Source organism: Cheilinus undulatus, linkage group 11, assembly GCF_018320785.1.
Source record: "Cheilinus undulatus linkage group 11, ASM1832078v1, whole genome shotgun sequence".
NCBI classification, from domain to species: domain Eukaryota; kingdom Metazoa; phylum Chordata; class Actinopteri; order Labriformes; family Labridae; genus Cheilinus; species Cheilinus undulatus.
In genome coordinates, this window is record NC_054875.1 from 17,134,182 (window position 1) to 17,156,874 (window position 22,693).

Below are 22,693 nucleotides of genomic sequence, written 5' to 3' on the forward strand. Positions count from 1 at the left end.
CCAGCAGTTGCTTTAGACTTTCCCTATTTTTCCAAACACCAGTCCAACTGCTAACATGAAAGCCTGAGCATAAATCCTACAGTCACCAGAATGGAGAAATGTGAAACACAGGACACACTCATTAGATTTAATGTGACCAATGACAATAATGAAACACAATCCATAGGAATTTGAGTATTTGGAGCTACAACATGATATGCTCCACTGCCTTGCTCCATGGAAACATTCAGCAAGGGTTTGATGGTACCCTCACCCAAAAAAATGAAGTTTGTAATAGTAATGAACAGTGTGTGAAGAAGAAAAATTAATGCAATATTTCAGCAGTTTTTCCCATCTTCATCTTCATCTTCATCTAAAATGTCAAAATGTTTGTTGGTTTTGTTTTTTTAAAACCAAGTTTTTCATTTCATGTGCAGGGGGCAGAACCACAAGTGACACTGAAAAAAAAAACACTTATCTTGTCCACTTCTACTTTCAGTACATCTGTACAACTTTGTTTTTTTACCATTATCATTGATTACAACCAATCTGTTCTGATTTTTTTCCATCACTTTTAGGATATAAGAAATTCCAAACAGATTCCCAAGCAGTTAACCTTATATTTAATTTAGGAATAATCCAAGAGAGTTAGTTTTGATGTCTGCCAATTATCCCACAGTTCCTTCTTCTGTGTTACAGAACCACCTCATGGTGTTGGGGCTTCTGGTTTTTGAAGCAACTGTGCAGCGGCACCAGCTCTACTTTCGTCTCCACAATGACCTCAAACCCCCACCCTTCAGCATAATCTTCCAGGGTATCACAAGGCAGCACCTGGACCATGGCATTCTGCCCTGTATCAAATACTTTATCAACTACTGTTTCTACAAGTTTGGACTGGAGGTACATTTAGGGGTTCAAATGTATATTTTTTATGAGTTACTGGGTTTCTGAGCTTTAAATGTCTCTGATATTGTTTTGGTTTCAACACTTTATTCTTAGATCAGTTTAATTGTGGCGGTGAACGTGATTGGTCAGAGGATGGATTTCTATGCTCTGCTCCATTCCTGTGCATTAATGGCTGTGCTGTCCAGGCGGCGCAGAAAGGCTATTGGGGAGGTATGGCCTAAATACTGCTGCTTCACTGCAGGACTCATGGTGCTGCAGTACCTTCTCTGCATTGGAATCCCTCCTGCTCTCTGTGTTGGTATGGATTTAATTTAGAAAAAAAAACCTTGATACTTCTAAATAAATAAATTAAAAAAAAAACACACATAATTAATATGCATATTATTTTTTGTATCCAAATTACAGTTCCACATTTTGAAAAACTGAATATGCGATATCAGGCACTTAATGATTTTTTCTTTATTCACAACATATTCTTCATATTCTGTTGTTTGTTAAGTTTCAAAAATAGTGAATGATGCCCTTTGTAATGCCTGAAAGATGAAGGTGAAATCAGTTTACATCAAAATCATGAATGTCACTGCCTGCCAAAATGCGATTCTGTTCATTCTCACAGTCATATTGTGTTAATATGTAAATGTCTTGTCAGATTACCCCTGGAGAACTGCAGCTCAACCTTTGACCTCCAATACCATCAAGTGGTTTTACCTCCCAGACTTTGCCATGAGACCTGATCCTTTGTTCATATTCTGTAAGTCCATTTTAATTCCCTTGTCTATAATGTCTCTGCACTTCTTTTTCTCACTGCAAGATTCTGACCTCCCAACCCCTGGCTCTCTGCAGATGACCACCTCCTGTTGCTATGCGCTTCTCTGCAATGGCAGATGTTTGAGGAGGAGAACCGAGCGGCTGTGCGTCTGCTGGCAGGAGACAATGTTGAGATCAGCCGTAGTCTGGATCCTTGTTCCTTCAACCAATACATACCTGTTGAGAACTTTCTTCACTGCAGGTCAGAATTTACAGCCTCTGCTTTTTTATAAACATTTCTACTTCATTATTATATCTGATTCAACCTTAAAGTAGAAGATTACAGATCTTCCATTTCTTTGAGTGGCTGACGCATTTTTGCTCTTCATCAAAGTGGATGTAATCGAACAGATCAAGACATGAAAGCCATACTGTACAGGGGTTTTCTATGTTGATGATAGAGAGTGTCCCCTAAAAGAATTTTTTTTCTTCATTCAACTCTCCACTCTCTTTCCCTCTGCTGAGGGATGCTAGCCTGTATGTACATGCATGTATGTATGTATGTATGTATGTACACTAACATTGGTATTGTGTAGATGAAGTGCTTCTCCTATATCTCCCCTGTCTGTCTCTGTTTCAGTCTGTTGTGTGCATCCCTCTACATGCACCACAAAGGCAGGGATGTTGTTGCAAGAACTTGACAAACCATTACACTTTAACATAGTTCCATCTCACAGCACTAATGTCAACACTCTTCTTTCAGTTTGCCAATCAGTTTGTTCATATTTGTGAATGCTTCCTGAATAGAGAGTTTTGTGCTCTTATTGGTCAACATCACTGATGCCATCCGACAAAAATAAAAGGCAATACAAAAATCGAACATGCTAGACTTCCTGTGAGGAGGTCCTAAGTGTGCCAGAACTGTTCGCTGTTGCTTTTATTTTTGACACATTATGGGAGATGAAACAACAGATTTTTACAGCTGAATTCCTACTACTGCCAGGTCAGGCAATCCTTGTGCTGAGAAGATGCAGTTAGCAGTAAAATACCCCCTCTCTGCCCCACAGGTGCTACCTTGACATGGTGAAGGTATTTGTGTTCAGCTATTTCTTTTGGCTGGTGCTATGCCTCATCTTCATCACAGGCACTACACGCATCAACATATTCTGTCTGGGATACCTGGTGGCTTGTTTCTACTTCATGTTGTTTGGAGGCAGTGTCTTAATGCAGCCAGTCAAATACATTTTGAGACTTTGGGACTGGCTCATTGGGTACACTTGCTTTGTGATCACCATGAAGAACCTGCTGTCTGTGAGTACCACAAGAAGCTCAGCAATTGTGCACAAAATAATGGGTAACGCTTGCTGTTTTTCTTCTCCATAAGTTATAGCATTCTTCTGCCTTTTGTATGTTTTTTGACAGCTCGGGTCTTGTGCTTATCTGGGCAGCCTGCTGAAGAATGGCTGCTGGCTAATTCAGGCCTTCAGCATGTTCTGCACCATCAAAGGCTACGATGTCCGTGAGTATCTATGCTGTATGCGCTTCTCGTAAATCTCAGTAACTTTTTTTGTTAAGACTGTTCATGTATTCATGTGTGAATGAAAGTAAAAAGTTACAATTTTGAAACCTGAAAACACTATCAGTGCATAATCTTAGACTGATAAAAACATTAGATAGCCCAAGTAGGCATTTCAAGCATTTAGTATCAAAGAAAAACATATCTGTTTTTGTTTTAGCGGAGCCTGACGATAAGTGTGAGCTACCTGCGGGAGAGGCTGGCATTGTCTGGGATGCAATCTGCTTCGCTGTCCTCCTGGCACAGAGGAGGGTCTTCCTTAGCTACTATTTCCTCTATGTAGTGGCTGACCTCAAGTCTTCTAAGATATTGGCCTCAAGGTCTGCTCTGCAAACACTCTTTACATCCTCTTGTTTAGGTCCCAGACATAGTATGTCACTGACTATCAAACAGGAAGAGAAACAGCGTGAACAAAATTCACCATTGCATTTAACAAATTACATCAAAAAGTCATGCTACTTTCTTCAACCCTCTCTCTGACTTTAAGGGGTGCTGAACTGTTTGAAGCCAAAGTGAAAAAGATGGTAGCAGCAAGACTGGAGATGGAAGAGAAATCTGTGGAGACTCTAAAGAAACAGTAAGAAACATCATTTGCTTCAGTGCCAATATGGACGAAAGTATTGGCACCCCTGGAATTTTTCCAGAAAACACACCATTTCTCCAAGAAATTGTTGCAATTACAAATGTTTTTGGTATACATGTGTTTATTGCCTTCATGTGCATTGGAACAACACAAAAAATCTGAAGAAAAAAGACAAAATTGACACAATTTTACTCAAAACTCAAAAAAATGGGCCGGACAAAATTGTTGGCACATTTTTAAAACTGTTGGTAAATCATTTTATTTCAAGCATGTGATGCTCATTTAAACTCACCTGTGGCAGTAACAGGTGCTGGCAATCTAGAAATCACACCTGAAGTCAGTTAGAATGTATAAAAGTTGACTCAACCTTTGTGTTGTGTGCCTGTGTGTGTCACACCAAGCATGGAGAAAAAGAAGAGCCCAGAATTGTCTGAGGGCTTAAGAAGCAAAATTGTGGAAAAATATGAACAATCTCAAGGTTACAAGACTATCTCCAGAGATCTTGAAATTCCTTTGTCCACTGTGCGTAATATAATCAAGAAGGTTTTAACCCATGGAACTGTGGCTAATCTCCCTGGACGTGGACGGAAGAGAAAAATTGACAAAAGAATGCAAAACAGGATAGTTGGAATGGTGGATAAACATCCTCAGTCAACTTCCACACAAATTCAGACTGTCCTGTCTCAGGGTGCAAAAGTGTCAGCTCAGACCATACATCGTAATCTGTATGAGATGAAGCGTTATGGCAGGAGACCGAGGAGAACCCCACTGCTGACAAAGAGACGTAAAAAAGCCAGACTGGAGTTTGCAAAAATGTACCTGAGTAAGCCTCAATCCTTCTGGGAGAACATTTTGTTGACAGATGAGACTAAGGTAGAGCTTTTTGGAAAAGCAGGTTATTCTTCTGTTTACAGAAAATGGAAAGAGGCCTACAAAGAAAAGAACACAGTCGCTACAGTCAAACATGGTGGAGGTTCAAGGATGTTTTGGGGTTGTTTTGCTGCCTCTGGCACCGGGTGCCTTGGCTGTGTGCAAGGAATCATGAAATCTGGAGACTATCAAAAAATTTTGGGGCTGCATTGTAGGGCCTAGTGTCAGAAAGCTGGGTCTGCATCAGAGGTCATGGGTGTTCCAGCAGGACAATGACCCCAAACATACCTCAAAAAGCACCAAGAAATGGTTGGAGACAAAGCGCTGGAGAGTTCTGTCCGGATCTAAATCCCAGTGAACACCTATGGAGAGATCTTAAAACTGCTGTTGTAAGAAGCACCCTTCAAATCTGAGAGACCTGAGCAGTTTGCAAAAGAAGAGTGGTCCAAAATTCCAGTTGAGAGTGTAAGAAGCTTGTCGATGGTTATAGGAAGTGATTGGTTTCAGTTATTTTTTCCCAAGGGTGTGCAACTAAATATTAAGTTGGGGGTGCCAACAATTTTGTCTAGCCCTTTTTTTGAGTTTTGTGTAAAATTATGTCAGTTTTGTTTTTTTATTCTCCTTCTTGTGCTGTTCCAATGCACATGAAGGAAATGAACATATGTATACCAAAAACATTTGTAATTGCAACAACATCTGGGAGAAATGGTGTATTTTCTGGAAAAATCCCAAGGGTGCCAATACTTTCGTCCATGACTGTATGTATATTACCATTTTTCAGCTGAGCTTTTCGGCTGTGAACAACATTTAACATAAATTTCCCACTTATATTCTCTTTAAAATAGTGAAATGTTAACTTGCTCTTACGCCCTTTCCCTGTAGGATGGAGAAGATCAAATCTAAGCAGAAGGGCCGGCCTGCAGCACAAAAAACAGTTGCTTCTATTGATCAGGAGCAGGTGGCGCTGGGTAACATTTTTAATAAATGTTCGATTACTTCTGTTGGTAAGCAAGCAATGCATCAGAAGAAAGTGTAAATAGGTCATGTTTTTTTTTTATGGTATTTTTGTTATATTTGTCATTCACTAACAAAGAATTTTTCCTGCCTAGAGAAATCTCCTCTAAAAAAACCTTTTACTTAACCTGAAAATACTTACTTTCTTTCATAAGTATTTGATCAAAATCAAACATTTGTTCAAATTTCATGTCAATTTATGGTATTTCTGCAAGTTTTATGAAATATTTTGTCACAGATATCTATACTTGTGCAAGTGTTTTTACTGTTCAGTCTTTACAGTCACAAGGGGAACAATGGAAATATTCTAAGATTTTTGTTTGACAGATGATGATGCAAAATCAAAAAATGATGCTGGAAAATGGTGGAAGCCTTGGGTGTCTAAGCCAGGAGGTTAGTTTCAACAACACTAACAGCTACTTCATAGAAATAAGGCATGGCAATGGAAATTAACTTTCTGATAGATGTAATCCAAGTTATGTAATAAAACAATGATTCCAGATCTTTGTTGGGCACACTGCTGCTCTGCTGGGACAGCTTTGAGTGAAATACCCTCCTCAAAGGCTCAGCAGTAAGCAGTGATGCAAATCTGATAGTGCTATTTTTTTATGCAGTGGAAAACAACTGCGGCTACCACCTCTTTGAAAGTGACAGTGAGGAAGAGGAGGAGGAACCACCAGAGAAGAGAGAAGAAAAGGAACCACAAAAGAAGAAATCTGCTTTCCAGGTAATTGCTCTGATGGGCCTTTGGAACAAACTCTGGCCAACCAAACCCACTGTGAGGTGGTGATACAGTGTTTTGAGTGAACATAAGCACATGATCGTAATAACAGGAAATAAGTTGAAAAGGAGAGATAGCTGGGTGCTAGCAGGCGTTAGCAGGTGTGCTGCAGACTGGCGAGTACTTTGTGTTCTACCCTCTTGTGAAAAACTGACCTCCTGTGAGAATTGGTGAGATGTTACATTATGGGGCACAGATTCCCATTGATGATGGACATTATAATTGTGTCTGGGTAAAAAATAAGGCTACTGTGGCAAGATAAAAAATCCTCATGTATGAACGATTTTATTTTCCCAGCACGCTCATTGAAGGCCTGGTGCTGTGTCTTTGGGATGAAGCATATGCAGGATGCCTCACCCACGAGATCCCAGCATGTTATACACCTCAGGGGGGCTGAGCCTGGTTGTGGTTCCAGGAACCTCTCTCCTGTTCCCCCTTGTAGATCTTTTTTTTCTGATGTAAGTATTGAGGATGAAAAGGAAGATGAAGATGAGGCGTCAGGTTTGGATATGTCTGGACACAACGCTGGAATTAAAGCAGGCTGGGTTGTCAAAATCAGCAGACCTGCTAAATTTTTTCCATCTCAAGTAGATGGCTGTTTGCTATGCAGGATCAATAAAAGTTGGCTGTGCAGCCCTGCCACAACTGGACCAGACTATGGCAGCCCTAATGTTTCCTTAGCTCTGTGTAAGGGGCACTTGTTGGCAAAACTAAGGGATGAGATGTTGGATGATTCCCTGGTTAAGGTGCTCAGGGCAATGTCAGTTCAGGCACAGCTAGCTAGTACTGGGTCCATACCAGTGCTGTTTCAAATGGCAGATGATATATGAGCTGGATACTAGATGTGTATTGTACCTGAACTGCAGCTTTTTTTTTCATTTATTATGGCACAGCAGATGAAGGGAAAGGTATACCTCTGTGGGTGACAAGATGGTAGCTTAGGTCCCAGTCTGCATTGCAGCCTGAAGACCAAAGCTGCCTTATGAAATTGCCTGTTGATCCCTCAGTCTTGTTTGGTCCTGGAGCCTCGGCTGTGTTGCAGAAGGCCCAAGTAGCCTGTTGCTGTGCCTGGAAAGTTTCTGGTGGTGGGGTGCTGGACATTCAGGCCCTGTAGAGGTAAACTGTGACTCTGGGTACTTAAAAGTAAAGGTTGGTTAAGGCAAGGTTGCTTCACTGACAGTTTGGTAGCAAATCGGAATTCTTAAAATATGCGTTGTGCTTTTTGTTATTGTCATGACTATTACTGAAATGGGATTTCACAGTATTAGTCTCCTTGTGAATGTGTTGTTGGTGCTTCCTCCCCAGTCCCTTGCACTCCTCTTTAGTATGTTGTTTTGATTGCCCAAGGAGGAAAGATCTCACAGTCTGCCTGTGGAGCATCTCAGTGAGAGCAGCCTGCTGCTGAATAGCTCCTCTGGGTGGTGATGGCAGTGTGCCAATGCCCATCACAGCCATCGGTTTGTCCAGTATACGTCTCTCTGCTACTGCCACCACAGAGTCCTGCTCCATGCCAGCCATGGAGCTGGCATGCCTGTTGAGCTTGTTTAGTCTCAGACTGTCCCTCTTTTTGGTGCTGCCTCCCCAGGACAAAGCTATTTATCTACTACATCTGTTAAGTGAGGAAGTTTGTTGTAGGACCCAGAAGCAGACAGACGAGGTGAGCAGTTAGAAGGAGTTTTAATGTTTGCAGTTGTAGGCTGGCTGGTTGGTTTAGGTATCAGAGGAGACAGGTGAATTCTGGTCCTGTTGGCTTTCCGTAGCTGTGTTGCAGGAGGAGTCGTTTAGATGGCTGGATTTGTAGAATCTGGGCACAGAGAAAAAGGCTGTTAGAAACACGGGTAAGGAGTATTCAAGCAGTAGAAACTCTGAACTAAATTTGCACAGAGGGGCCGATAATAAATACCACAGAGTGGATGTAATAATCTGGCGACGAGTGGAGCTGAAACCAGGCTTCTTATACTGAGGCAGATGAGTTGATGGGATCCAGCTGAGTCATCCAGGTGATCCAGCAAGGTGCTTGATTGCAAGCAGTTGGAGGGTGTGGCACACAAACAATCAGAGACAGACAGGAAGCAGCCAGAGCTGTGACAGGACCCCCCTCTCAATGGGCACCTCCAGGTGCCCTTCCAGGTTTGTTGGGGAACTTGCGATAGAAGTCATGTAAGAGTCCAGGGTCCAGGATGAGTTTTCTGGAAATCCAGGAACGCTCCTCAGGTCCGTAGCCTTCCCAATCCACTAGATACTGGAATCCACGACCGCGACGGCGTACATCCAGAATCCGTGAGACAGTAAAGGCAGGGTGGTTATCAATGACCCGGGGGGGTGGTGGGGGGTCGGCCGGAGGGCACAGAGGGCTAGAAGACACAGGCTTGAGAAGAGAGACGTGGAAGGTAGGGTGGACCTTTAAGGCTGCAGGGAGTTTGAGGCGAACTGCAGTAGGATTGATAACTCTTTCGATTTCATAAGGCCCGATGAATCTGGGTGCCAACTTGCGGGAATCGACTTGCAGGGGGAGGTCTCGAGAGGATAGCCAGACCTTTTGACCAGGTTGGTATAGCGGGGCAGGAGTTCGACGTCTGTCTGCTAAGTGCTGGTTTCTAGCAGCAGAGCGTAGGAGAGCAGCTCGGGCAGCTTTCCAAACTTGATGGCAGCGTTGTAAATTGGCCTGGACTGAGGGAACAGCCACTTCGCCCTCCTGGGCTGGGAAAAGGGGAGGCTGGAAACCCAGGGAGACCATAAATGGAGACATACCAGTGGCTGAACTGATCATGGAGTTGTGGGCATACTCAATCCAAGGGAGGTGTGAACTCCAAGATGCTGGATGATGGGCAGTGACGCAGCGCAGTGCTGATTCCAGATCTTGGTTGGCTCTCTCAGTTTGGCCGTTAGTTTGAGGGTGGTAACCGGAGGATAGACTAACTGTGGCCCCAAGGGCACGGCAGAATGCTCTCCATACTTGGCTTGAGAACTGAGGACCTCTATCAGAAACAATATCCTGTGGGATGCCATGAAGCCTAAACACATGGTGCACGAGGAGGTCAGCTGTCTCGGTGGCAGAGGGAAGTTTCGGGAGAGGGACAAAATGCACAGCCTTGGAAAAACGGTCGACTATGGTGAGTATAGTTGTGTTTCCTTGAGATGGAGGCAGACCAGTAACAAAGTCAACAGCAATGTGTGACCATGGGCGACTGGGGATAGGTAGGGGGCGCGGATACCCAGCCGGAGCCTGGTGGGAAGACTTGCTGCGGGCACAGACAGAACAGGAGGACACAAATGAACGGGTATCTTGGGACATGGTGGGCCACCAAAATCTCTCCTTTAGGAAGGCTAAGGTTCTATTGATACCAGGGTGACAGGACAACTTGGAGGAGTGCCCCCACATCAGAACGGACAGAGTCTGGTACAAATAATCGATTCTTGGGTCCATTACCAGGAGCAGGTTGAGTTAGCTGTGCTTCCCTTACAATATCTTCAATCTCCCAATGAGCAGCTGCCACCACACAGGCTGGGGGGAGAATGGTCTCAGGTTGGATCTCCTCAATCTCTGGATCTGTTAAACGAGAGAGGGCATCTGGCTTGATGTTCCTTGAACCAGGGCGATATGTCAGGGAAAACTTGAATCTTCCAAGGAAGAGTGACCAACAAGCCTGACGGGAGTTCAGCCTCCTGGCTGAACGCAAATAAGACAGGTTTTTGTGGTCTGTCCAAACGATGAATGGCTGTTTTGCCCCCTCTAGCCAGTGTCTCCATTCTTGTAATGCCAGTACAACTGCCAACAGCTCTCTATTCCCCACATCATAATTGTGCTCTGCTGGGGAAAGTCGGCGGGAGAAGTGGGCACAGGGATGCAGCTTTTGGTCAGAGGGAGATCTCTGGGATAGTACAGCTCCAACTCCAGAGTATGAAGCATCCACTTCCACAATAAACTGAAGAGATAGGTCAGGATGGCTGAGGACTGGAGCTGAAGTGAACAACTTCTTTAGATGATGAAAGGCTGCTTCAGCTTCTGGTGACCAAATAAAGGGACGAGAGGTGGAGGTGAGCTGGGTTAGGGGGCTGCCACACGACTGTAGTCCCTTATAAAGCGTCGGTAGAAGTTAGCGAAGCCAAGGAAACGCTGAAGCTGTTTGCGGGAGGTGGGAATGGGCCAGTCTGTCACTGCCTGGGTCTTAGCTGGGTCTGCCTTCAACTGTCCATGCTCAATGATGAAGCCAAGGAAGCTCACTGAGGAAACGTGAAATTCACACTTTTCAGCCTTGACAAACAATTTGTTTTCCAAGAGTCGTTGAAGGACCAGTCGGATGTGTTGGACATGCTCCTTCATGTCAGGGGAGAAGATCAGGATATCATCCAAATAAACAAAGATGAATTTGTTGAGCATGTCGCGGAGGATGTCATTGACCAACGCCTGAAAAACAGCAGGGGCATTAGTGAGGCCAAAGGGCATAACCAAATATTCAAAATGGCCAAGGGGAGTGTTGAAGGCCGTTTTCCACTCGTCACCTTCCTTGATTCGAACCAGGTGGTAAGCGTTGCGTAGGTCCAGTTTAGAGAAGACAGTAGCCTGGTGTAGGGGTTCAAAGGCAGAGTCCATTAGAGGAAGTGGGTACTTGTTCTTTACTGTTATGTCATTTAACCCTCTGTAGTCAATGCATGGCCTCAGTGTTTTGTCCTTTTTCTCCACAAAGAAAAATCCAGCACCAACAGGAGAAGAGGAGGGGTGTATCAAACCAGCAGCCAATGAGTCATGAATGTATTTCTCCATGGCTTCTCGTTCAGGGCGAGAGAGGTTGTATAGCCGACTAGAGGGCAAGGGGGCGCCGGGGAGCAGGTCAATGGAGCAGTCATATGGCCGATGAGGTGGTAGAGAAAGGGCTTGTGACTTACTGAAAACTTCACCTAAATCATGGTACTCAGGGGGGACAGAGGATAAATCTGGAGGCTCAGGGGGTGTAGTCACAGGGCATGGGCTAGGAGCTAGGGCTGATTTGAGACAGTGGGAATGACAAAAAACACTCCAGCTGACAATGATGCCTTGAGACCAATCAATATGGGGGTTGTGAAGTTTTAGCCAAGGTAAACCAAGGACTACAGGGACATGAGGAGAGGGGAGAACAAAGAACTTGATGGTTTCTCGATGATTACCAGATAGGATTAGAGTAACTGGGGTGGTACAATGGGTGACTTGGGCCATAGTTTTACCATCTAGGCTATTAACAGCCTTAGGAGAGGATATGGGTTCAATAGGGATGCCAGTCTGATTAACAAGGGATGAATCAATGAAATTATCATCTGCTCCAGAATCAACAAAACAAATGAGAGGGATGGACTCACTGTTCCATAGGAGGGTGGCTTGAAGCTGGCCTTGGTTTGGTGGGGTCGTAGCAGAGGAGGTGGTGTGGCTCATCAGAGACCCCTTGATTACTGATGAGCCTGCTCTTTTGGGCGCTGGGGACAGGAGGTGAGATAATGACCAGGATTTCCACAGTAAATGCAGAGACCTGAGGAGAAACGGCGCTGTCGCTCTGATGGGGTGAGGCGAGTCCGGGCCAGCTGCATGGGTTCTTCCGTCAGGGGGGCATTGGGGGGCACTGCAGGAGCCTTAGCAGCATGTAGGGAATCAGGGGAGCATGGGGACTGGGGGCGAAACTGGGGAGAGGACCTGGAAGTGGTGAAGCGTGCGGCTTTGGCTCGGCCACGCTCACATAACCTATTATCAAGGCGAATGGAGAGGGAAATAAGAGATTCCAAATTATCAGTTTCATCCCTAGCAGCCAACTCATCCTTAACATAGTCACCCAAACCATGAAAAAAGGCTCCCTGCAAAGAAACCTCATCCCACCCACTCTCAGCAGCTAATATTCTAAACTCCAGAGCATACTGGGCTACAGAGGATGCTCCCTGTTTGATGGTTAGCAAACGCTGTCCTGCTTCCTTTCCCTGCACAGGGTGATCAAAGATTCTTTTCATTTCAGAAACAAAGAGGGAATATGAATTACAAATGGGTGAGTTGCTGTTCCATATAGCTGAAGCCCACTTAGAAGCTTTACCAGAGAGTAAACCCATTACAAAGGCTATACGGGACTTATCAGTGGCATAAGTTAAGGGCTGCAGATCAAACACTAGGGAACATTTTAACAAAAAAGCCCCACACTCCCCCAAATCTCCTGAATAATGCTGTGGGATGGGAATATATGGTTCTCGTGCAGAGTGAGAGGGAGCTGAGGGTTCTGGAGGGACACTGGGGGAAGTAGAGGTAGCAGATGGAGTCGAAGCAGAGAGCAAGGTAGCTACCTGTGACATCTGGGTGCTGAGTTGGGTGACATGTGTAGACAGGTTGCTGAGAGTTTGCATGATTCCTTGTAGGGCTTGTTCATGGCGTCCAACTAAAGCTCCTTGAGAGGCGAGGGCTTGGTGGAGTGCGTTTGAGTCTGCTGGATCCATGTGGCCAGATTATTCTGTTAAGTGAGGAAGTTTGTTGTAGGACCCAGAAGCAGACAGACGAGGTGAGCAGTTAGAAGGAGTTTTAATGTTTGCAGTTGTAGGCTGGCTGGTTGGTTTGGGTATCAGAGGAGACAGGTGAATTCTGGTCCTGTTGGCTTTCCGTAGCTGTGTTGCAGGAGGAGTCGTTTAGATGGCTGGATTTGTAGAATCTGGGCACAGAGAAAAAGGCTGTTAGAAACACGGGTAAGGAGTATTCAAGCAGTAGAAACTCTGAACTAAATTTGCACAGAGGGGCCGATAATAAATACCACAGAGTGGATGTAATAATCTGGCGACGAGTGGAGCTGAAACCAGGCTTCTTATACTGAGGCAGATGAGTTGATGGGATCCAGCTGAGTCATCCAGGTGATCCAGCAAGGTGCTTGATTGCAAGCAGTTGGAGGGTGTGGCACACAAACAATCAGAGACAGACAGGAAGCAGCCAGAGCTGTGACAACATCATCTGATCCTGTGGGTCAGCCCCCTACATATGGAATTACATGGAGTGAAGAGTTAGTTTGAGTCAGAGAACTATGTTTACATTTTGTAACAGACTGTTTTTATATATAATAGTTGGCCTATGAAGCCTGGGTGACCAGCTCTAAGAGTGCTCTAAAGGACCTGAAGAAGGAGAGGAAAAAAATGAAAAAAGAAGAGAAGAAGAGAATAAAGAGAGAGCTCCAGAAACAGCAAGGTGAAAACTGAAAATTATTTCATGTAATAGCATTTTATCCTCCTCTTTTGTCATGTTTTATTTATCTATATCCTATTTTGGTCAGGATATTTGTCCCATTTTTGACTTTGAAGGAAAGGTTAAGATTTATTAACCTTTATACTATACCTGTCTAACCAGTATTTCAAACTTTCTGTGGTTGTTGGACATCTGAACCTCTACCTGCCAAAATAAATGAAAAATGATTGTTTCTTTTTACTTAAGGCATTGAAAGAAGAGAGTCAAGTGAGGATGAACTTGATGAAAGCACTGTTGAGGAAGAGGTAGTCGAAGAAAAAGGTGAACAAACCATGGCACTGCATTAAAATGTGAAACAGACCATTGGATTACAGTTTTTGCATGTTACTGTCTGAAAGGAAAACTTTCACCTTATAGAGAATGCTTTTACTTATAATGCTATTCATCAAGAGCAGGTTATTACTTCAATAAACTGTCATTTTCTTCGTTATTGTCCTCTTCCTACAGAAAATATTCTGCAGCGTGTTATTAACACCTTGAAGTTTACCTGGGCGTTGGTTCAGTCCCTTCTTGATGACCTGACAGAGGGTCTAAACTCACTGTGTAAAGACAACCTTGACATTTCCAAGGTGCTTCGATTTGAGCGAGCATTACTCAGTAAGCAGCAAAAGAAGGTTGGTATAATGCTGTAGATGTTTGATGCTGCAGATGTTCTCTTTAAAATGATGTGGTGATGTTTTAAGTGATTTATTTAATTGTTTATTTGTTTGTTAGTTTTTTGTATTTATTTATTCACTTCTTTATTTAAGTTTTTTTGTGCTTTTTGACTTTAAGCAGCTCCAGGTTTGAGATTCAAACCCTATGACCAGTGCACTGAGAACTGGAGCATATGTATATAGGTGCTAGGGATGTAAAGGTACACTCATTTGTACCAAGCAGATTATGTTCAGGACTCTTTGTACAGTGCAGAAGTGAACATTACAGACAGGGAAGTGTTTACCCCACACTGTCATGGCAACCCCCCAACCACAACATATGATAGCAATAGCTTGAATATTCCCTGCTATTATTAAGGTCCTCTGTTTGGAAACACTGGTTTTCCTGTAAAATACATTAGTGGACAAGGACAAGTGGATTAGACAAAAGCAGTTGGGACTGGGTACGTTGCTGACAGCATGCCCAACTTATTGAGGCATTTGAATTGACAACACACAAATGTGGACATCACTGTGACTAATGATAAAGCAAATACAGCTCCTGTTGGAATTTTAACAGCCCCATGCTGGCAATTCTGAGCAAACCAAAGCAATGAAAAATTACAATTAGCAGCAGATCTACAGTCATAAAAGTTCTTAAGAACACAAGATTTAAACACCCGTTAAAGGAAATACAGCAAAAATAAATAATTTGTTCCTTGCATTTCCACAACAAAGTCATAACAGCCCTTTATCCATATCCCATGACTGAACATCTGTTTGCACCCTGGTGTACAAACGTATCAGTTCATTTCCAATAAAGAAAAATAAATGTACAGTATGGAATCTATCTGATTCAATTACTGTATCAAAATTGTTTTGAACTATGACTTCAAAGCCAATGTACATACTGAATGAAATTTTTTGTGTTCCATTATACCCCATGGACGTGAGCTTGTATAGGGGTATAGGGGATAAATGTCACGAATTACGGGGAAAAACTCAAAATGGAGGACCCAAATGCAGATAAAAAGGATTTAATGAAACAAAAGAACTTACTTGAACAAAAACACTGGAATCAAAATCAAAGAAACAAAACAAAATCCAAAGGAGCACGAGGAAGCACGAGGAGTAACAAGCACTGGGAAGACATTTGCAATGAACCGACACAGACACAGGGAGACACAGAGCTTAAATACACAGGGAGTGATTAACAATGGCAGACAGGTGTGGACAATCAGACACAGGTGAAACTGGTGAAGGATAATCAAAGTGGAGGGAAACTCAGGCAGGAAGCAAAACTGGAATCACACACAAGGGAAGGCAACTACAAAATAAAACAGGAAACACGGAACCTAACACAAGAAGCACACAAGGACAGAAAACTGGACACAAGAAGCTAAACTACAGAAATACTGAAAACACAGGAGGATACAAAGAACCAAGGAGGGAAACTCAAACACAGGGAGTAAAACTAAAACATGAAACAAAACAAGAAGCACAGGGAACCTTAACATGAAACAGGGAATAACTAAACATAACACAAGGAGCAAAAACTGAACATGAAACAGGGAAATAAACTAGACATGAAATACATGGAGTACTACACAAGAAACACAAGAGCTACAGATAACATCTAAGAACTAAACCAAATACAAAGTCAACTAGAAATCACAGAATACACAAAGGATAACCATAGGAAAACTCAGAAACATAATAAATCAAAACCTGGATCATGACAATAAAACTGCACTTAAAGCTTTTCTTGGTGGAAAAGATGTTTTTCGCTCTTCTTGCATGAGTTTGTTTCACGTACTGGCTCCAGTTATAACAGCTACTGTAGTGAGTTCCCTCCAGAGCTGTACATACATACTATGTCATGTGCCTTTACATCACTCTGATTGGCCCATATTGAATGAGACAGACAGGACATTTGTCCAAGTCATCTGAGATTTTTTTTTTCAAGGCTCTGCCCTTCACAAACACTTTCACTGAGGATATGTAGAGAGGAGGCCTATTTAGTCAGACACCTGCAAAACTACTGTATATCTTGGGATAGAGTTGGTTTAGAGAAGTCCCTGAGATGTTGTTCTCCTATCAGGCAATATTTATCTACTTTAAATAATTCATGTTGCTGGTTCCCTTTTAGAATATTCCACTTTAGAAAAGCTGATGTTAGTGGGTTTGTTGTACTTTTAAACTTAGTTATTTTATGACAGTGTATAGTTCAGCTAGGATTCACTTCAGCTGCTCCAATGATTTGTCTGATTATGCTGGTTAATCTTCTAATGTACCTTGTATTTCTCTCCCGTTCTCACTCCCTTTCCTCTCAGGGAAAAGAGGTGACCCAGGAGAGCGTGAAGCAGTTCTATGAAAACTGGATATCCCGTCAAAACACATTTTCATCTCAAGATGACCTAGACGACTCACTGCCTCATCTCTCTTCCCCACCTGCCGTTGCCTCCTCAGACCACGCCTACTCAAAGCTAAAGAACCAAAGCTCAAAACTGTCATGGGGCAGCAGTGTTTCCAGGTATAGGTCATTGATCACTGAGGTGCTTACACCGCTTTCCAAATTATTATGCAAATGACATTTTTCTCTTATTTTCCTAAATATTAATGCAAATGACAGAATATTTTTCAAGTCATCAGCCGTTAGAGCATAATTCAAATGTTTTTGAACAAACTTCGTAATGATAACCGTTATTAAAAAAAAATAAAAATAAAAACCTCAAAATGCACTTTTCCACATTAGGTTTTAAAGAACTGAAAATGGTAATTCACTGAATTTGCAGCACTAGGAAGTCATATTTACTAAAATCAAAAGCTATTTCAATCAAAAACATCTTGACAGGCCAAGTTGCATGTTAACAGAGAAGACATTTGTGGCTGATTCAGAGCACAGACGGATTCATGCAGATAACGGCATAATGAGGAAGGTGTCTGACGGACAAATACATCGGATTAAGAGAGCAGTTGTTAAATGTCATTGCAAAGCAGCAAACAAGTATTTGAAGCTGCTGGTGCCTCTGGAGTCCCAGAGGAGGATCCTCCAGGGGCTTGCAGTCGGGTATAAACCTACTATTAAGCCATCCCTAACCAATGCTCACAATTAGAATCAGTTGCAGTGGGCCCAGCAATACTTGAAGACTCATTTTCAAACTGTCTTTTTTTACTGATGAGTGCTGTGCAACCCTGGATGACCCAGATGGAGGAGTAGTGGATGGTTGTTGGAAAATGACCTTGGCAAAGTATAGAGAGTTTCTGACTGACCACTTTCTTCCATGGTACAAAAAGGAGAGCAGTGCCTTCTGTAGCGAATTTTTTTTCATGCATGACAATGCACCATCTCATGCTGCAAAGAATACCTCTGTGTCATTGGCTGATATGGGCATAAAAGGAGAGAAACTCATGGTGGGGCTCCCATCCTCCCCTGACCTCAACCCTATTGAGAACCTCTGGAGAATCCTCAAGCTAAAGATCTATGAGGGTGGGAGGCAGTTCACATCAGAACAGCAGCTGTGGGAGGCTATTCTGACATCCTGCAAAGAAATTCAAGCAGAAACTCTCCAAAAACTCGCAAGTTCAATGGATGCAAGAATAGTGAAGGTGATATTAAAGGAGGGCTCCTTTGTTAACATGTAATTTGGCCTGTCAAGATGTTTTTGATTGAAATAGCTTTTGATTTCAATAGATATGACCTCCTAATGCTGCAAATTCAATGAATGTCCATTTTCAGTTCTTTACAATCTACAAAAGGTTTTAAAACTCTGTTTTGGATAATAATGTGGAGCAGTGCATTTTGAGGTTTTTATTAAAAAAAAATAGTTATCATCATGAAGTTTGTTCAAAAACATATGAATAATGCTCTAACGGCTGATGACTTGAAAAATATTCTGTCATTTGCATTAATATTTAGGAAAATAAGGGGAAAATGTCATTTGAATAATAATGTGGAAAACAGTGTATATATTTTCTTTCTAGTCATTGTTTATTTGTATGGGATGGCTCTCTCAACTATTGCTTCTTCTCACAGCCCAAAGGCGTGAGATTAATCAAGGACTCTTAATGTGAATGTGAGCATGAATGTCTTTCTCTGTTGGTCAGCCTTGTGATAAACTGGTGACCAGTCTGGAGTGCACTGTGCCTCCTTTTAAAACATAGGGGCCAGACCATACTATTTTTTGATATAACATATAAAGACTAGGAATGCAATAAACACCTATTTTGATAGTTGAATATTCAGCAGCTGTTGAAAGGATTTTTCAAGTAACCAGACAAATTTTTGAATGATTACTTTATGTCTCTTACTGTGGAAATATGCCATAAAAATCTAAATTCAAGGAAAAAAATGTATCCTAGCTTTAATTTTTATGTATAATGTAGGTTCCATGATTTAGTTTTTTGTAGCTTGATAACATTAATAATATTTTTATATAAATAAGTGAACTTTTGAGTTAAATACTAACATAAAAAGAGTTTACTCCTCTGTTTCCAGTAAGTTAAGAAAATGAGGGGAGCAGGTGGCCTAGTGGTTTAAGGCACACCCCATGTATGTGGACAACCTGGGTTTGAATCCGGCCTGAGGCCCTTTACCGCATGTGTCTTCCCCGCTCTTTTCCCTGTTTCCAACTCTATCAACTGTCCTCCTCTATCAAATAAAGGCACAAAAATGCCCAAAATAAATCTTTAAAAAGATAAGAAAATGAGATGACCAACAGATTACGTGAGAAATTGTGTTTTCTACATGACCATATGTTATGTTTCACACTGAGGTAGCTTGTGGTAAGTCTTTATTGAATGGTTATGATATCATGGCTTATAATTCAATCAAAAGAGTATGAGTGATGTTGCCGAAAAGGGACAACAGGAAGTAAGGAGCGGGCATGTATGATACTCCCTCCCAGCTTTTCCATGATGTTCTAAAGCAGTTTTCCTTACCTCAGTGGAAATTCTGGGGTTTAGTTACTTTCTAATTGAGAAACAGCTAAAATGCTTGCACATAACCAACATGCTCCCACAGACGAGGTACACTTTGCATATGTTACAGGTAATCTTACAGAATATAAAGCATAGTTGTGTTTGGGATCAGCTGAGCGCTGCAGGTTGAGGGTGAGTGAGGAGAGAGACCATACGTCTGAGTGTATGAGTGAATTATATTGTTGACACGACTGGAGAGAGGAAAAAATAGCATTGATTTAACTCTGAGACTGATTCTTGCTCTTTTTGGTAGTTGTTTCCAGTTTCAGGGTTATACCCTGTTAATTATTATTCCTGACAAAGAATTTTGTTTATTAATAACCCTTGGGTCAAAATTATAATTATGAATATTTTGATGATAACTAAAATTATCACATCAAATACCACCACAGCACAAAACCCATTTCTAAAACCAGGGGACAGCATGTCCACACCCCTAGTGTACCTGCTTACTGGCTCAAAATGAACTGGTTACCAGTGACCCCTACACCCAATTCTACCAAACTAGCCCCTGATAAGTGGAATAAAATGGATGAATGGTCAGCCCCTGTTGAACCCCCTGAAAACTTTCTGCTCTCCCTCTCCCCTCCTGCTACCTTCAGTTGTTTGACAGATGAGACAAACCTTATTTCCCGGCAGCCAACCCAGGAGGAGCTGGATGAGCCCCCAGCTGTGCCACCTGCTGCTGACCAGCTTAGACGGAGGCTCTTGAGAACAGCCAATATTGACCTGACCTGTGTTGAACCTGATGAAATTTATCAGAGGTGAGGAAAAATGATGTATACTAATACTCAGATTAGTTTGGTTGGTTGTGATTGATAAGTATCCTATTTGCACTGAGTGGTAAGTGTGCTTAACTTTTTCTGTCATCTCTGTCCTCATCTGAATCGCTGTGAATATAGTGCTCCTTCAAGAGACCAACGAAAAGAGGATGATGAGGGAGGAGCAGAGTATGAGATGGAATATAAGCAAGAAGAAAATGAGGCAGAGGAAGGGAATAAACTGAGGGAAAATTTTGAGATGGATGGAGAAGATATGAACAAGCAGACACAGCAGAGAGAGGAAGATGAATGTGTTGATTACCCAGAATGCATGTCACAGGGATTCACAGAAAAGGATGGAGACAAAAGCCTGGACCTCACAGAACCTCTAAAACCATTAAGTCAGGAAACAAGGAACCTCACAGCTAGTGAACTGCTGTTAAACAAGTAAGTAGGCACACAACATTCTGTATGACTTGAAAACAAAATTTGGTCCTTTTTTCTATCTCAAGGTATAAGGAAGCTTTTGTGTGACCATATAACTTGATCTTTCTAATCTGATCCTTTACTAGTTCAAATGTGTTATTCCTGTCCTTTCTTGTCTCTCCTCTTTTGTAGCATGTTTGAAAATGATGAAATCTCCGAGTCTGATAAGTTTTTTGTCAAATTGCCGAGGCCACTGAAGATGCTGTTTGCCCTCTATAACACCATGGTGTCCAAGTCAGAGATGCTCTGCTACTTTGTCATTATCCTGAACCACATTGTGTCAGCTTCACTCCTTTCCCTCATTCTGCCCATCCTCATCTTCCTCTGGGCCATGCTGTCTGTGCCCCGGCCAACTAAACGTTTCTGGATGACTGCCATTATCTATACAGAGGTATTATTATTTGATCAACATACTCTACAAATGTGAAGTTTTTGGAGTATTAATATGTTTTTTGAGTATTAATACGTGTTAAGGTGATATTTAATATGACTGAAGAGGTTTGAGGTACTCAGAAGGGTAATAAGTAAAAAGCTTTTATTGCGTTAGAACTACAGACTGACAAAAACATGCCAACATGTTTCAGCGATACAGTCCTTCTGAGGCCGTGGCCAAGCTACTCACTGAAGTAGGAAGAGCAGAGTTTGAAACTGCTAGCATACCAAACAGAGTAAATGTAGCATGTAAAAAACTTCACAAATGCCTTCAATCTGCCTGCTGCTCTTAATAAAACTTAGGACATGGGGCATGGAGGACAGACAGATTAAACCTCACAGAGTCTTAGGAGATGGCTGCAGTGTCTCCTCAAAGGCTCGGAGGCATCAAAGTTGATTAGGCTGACTTTAGATTCTGACTTCTTTTGGATGCAAGACATGACTGGCTCAGAATACTGTAAGTAATCATGGTACCACCAGTTTATCTAATAATTCCAATGGGAAACCTAAAAAACTCACACATATATAATTACCAAGTTAATTTTAGTTGTACTGGGACCAAAAGAGATATTAAACATTATATTGCAAGTTCTAGAGAAAACAGGAAGTCTGAGACGCTCTTGGCCACTGCTCTATCGTAAGATGCCATGCTGTCATTTTCCACAATATTGACTTATCTCCAGTAATTAGTTGACAAAAATCCTGATGGTTCTACTGTATTACAGAGAGTTGGGACAGAGCCACAAAGAAAGTTGACCAAGGTGACCATACTGTATATGGTTCCTTGCCCTAAAAAGGGTTAAATATCCTGTACATGAGCACACATGATGGTTGTTTAAACCAGACTGGGGTTAGCTGTGAGTATTTTTTTCTAGGTTTTAATTGACTTTTTTCATATTTTAGCTTTTTGTAGATTTTATCTTTTGCTTATAGATTTGTACATTGTGAGTACATAATACATAACAATATTACATGTACATGTTCTACAGAAAGACAGCTACTTCTAGTACAGAAATTACAAATAAAACTGCAAAAAGTACACGAGAACATAGACTGTAGAAAGAGTTGGACAAACCCCGTTGTCTGCTTACAGTAGGCAAACCCAATGGCTCTTGAAGCCAATCCATGGAGGATTCCATATTGAAATCGCAGTCTCAACCAAGCTTTGGATCAACCTAACGGGCCCCCCACTAAGCGTGACTTCCTGTCAGCCTGCTAGCTAGCATTCCAGTTGACAGAGATGGAGCCTCTGCCTGCTGAGCTATCTGTCAATCAAATGAGACGCGCCAATCAGCTTTCATCCTAAAAATAATCCAAAGATCATGGTACAAAAAAATTCTCCCCCTGTACAGTGGGAGCACAGTAAGACACTAGCTATTGGGACATGTTTGTTTTTTGGAACCAGGCTGTAAACCAGTTTATTTTGTGTGTCTGTTTAACATGTGTGCAGACAGAACCTCCGGTGTTCCTGCAGCCAGCCTCAAGTGGACAGTCGCGGTATAGCAATTTTTTGCACTTATGCATTGGCTTCATTTTTTAGGACCGAAGTTTGCCGCTTGCAAGAGAAAATGAGAATAGTTGGAAGAGAGAGAGAGAGTCTAGCATAAAGTGGGGCAGGCAGAGTGCAATGCCCTGACTTGGGCTAGTACTCACCCCTGCCAAACTATCTCCGGTAGCACAGGTTTCTCTCCCAATCTAACTGCATCTTC

General features: G+C 42.3%; 1 protein-coding gene across 1 annotated transcript in view; it reads left to right on the forward strand.

Annotated features, from left to right (window-relative positions):
- The window catches only part of si:dkey-11f4.7 (piezo-type mechanosensitive ion channel component 2), a 57,216-nt gene that overhangs the window by 21,271 nt on the left and 13,252 nt on the right, over positions 1-22,693 (forward strand). The window contains exons 14-31 of the mRNA XM_041798405.1: positions 679-879; positions 979-1,183; positions 1,535-1,636; positions 1,729-1,894; positions 2,700-2,943; positions 3,055-3,151; positions 3,369-3,528; positions 3,696-3,785; positions 5,544-5,629; positions 6,003-6,068; positions 6,290-6,402; positions 13,513-13,633; positions 13,877-13,951; positions 14,138-14,304; positions 16,659-16,858; positions 19,908-20,068; positions 20,195-20,513; positions 20,685-20,943. Of these exons, the coding sequence (XP_041654339.1) occupies positions 679-879; positions 979-1,183; positions 1,535-1,636; positions 1,729-1,894; positions 2,700-2,943; positions 3,055-3,151; positions 3,369-3,528; positions 3,696-3,785; positions 5,544-5,629; positions 6,003-6,068; positions 6,290-6,402; positions 13,513-13,633; positions 13,877-13,951; positions 14,138-14,304; positions 16,659-16,858; positions 19,908-20,068; positions 20,195-20,513; positions 20,685-20,943 (2,832 nt within the window). The remainder of the gene's footprint in view (positions 1-678; positions 880-978; positions 1,184-1,534; positions 1,637-1,728; positions 1,895-2,699; positions 2,944-3,054; positions 3,152-3,368; positions 3,529-3,695; positions 3,786-5,543; positions 5,630-6,002; positions 6,069-6,289; positions 6,403-13,512; positions 13,634-13,876; positions 13,952-14,137; positions 14,305-16,658; positions 16,859-19,907; positions 20,069-20,194; positions 20,514-20,684; positions 20,944-22,693) is intronic.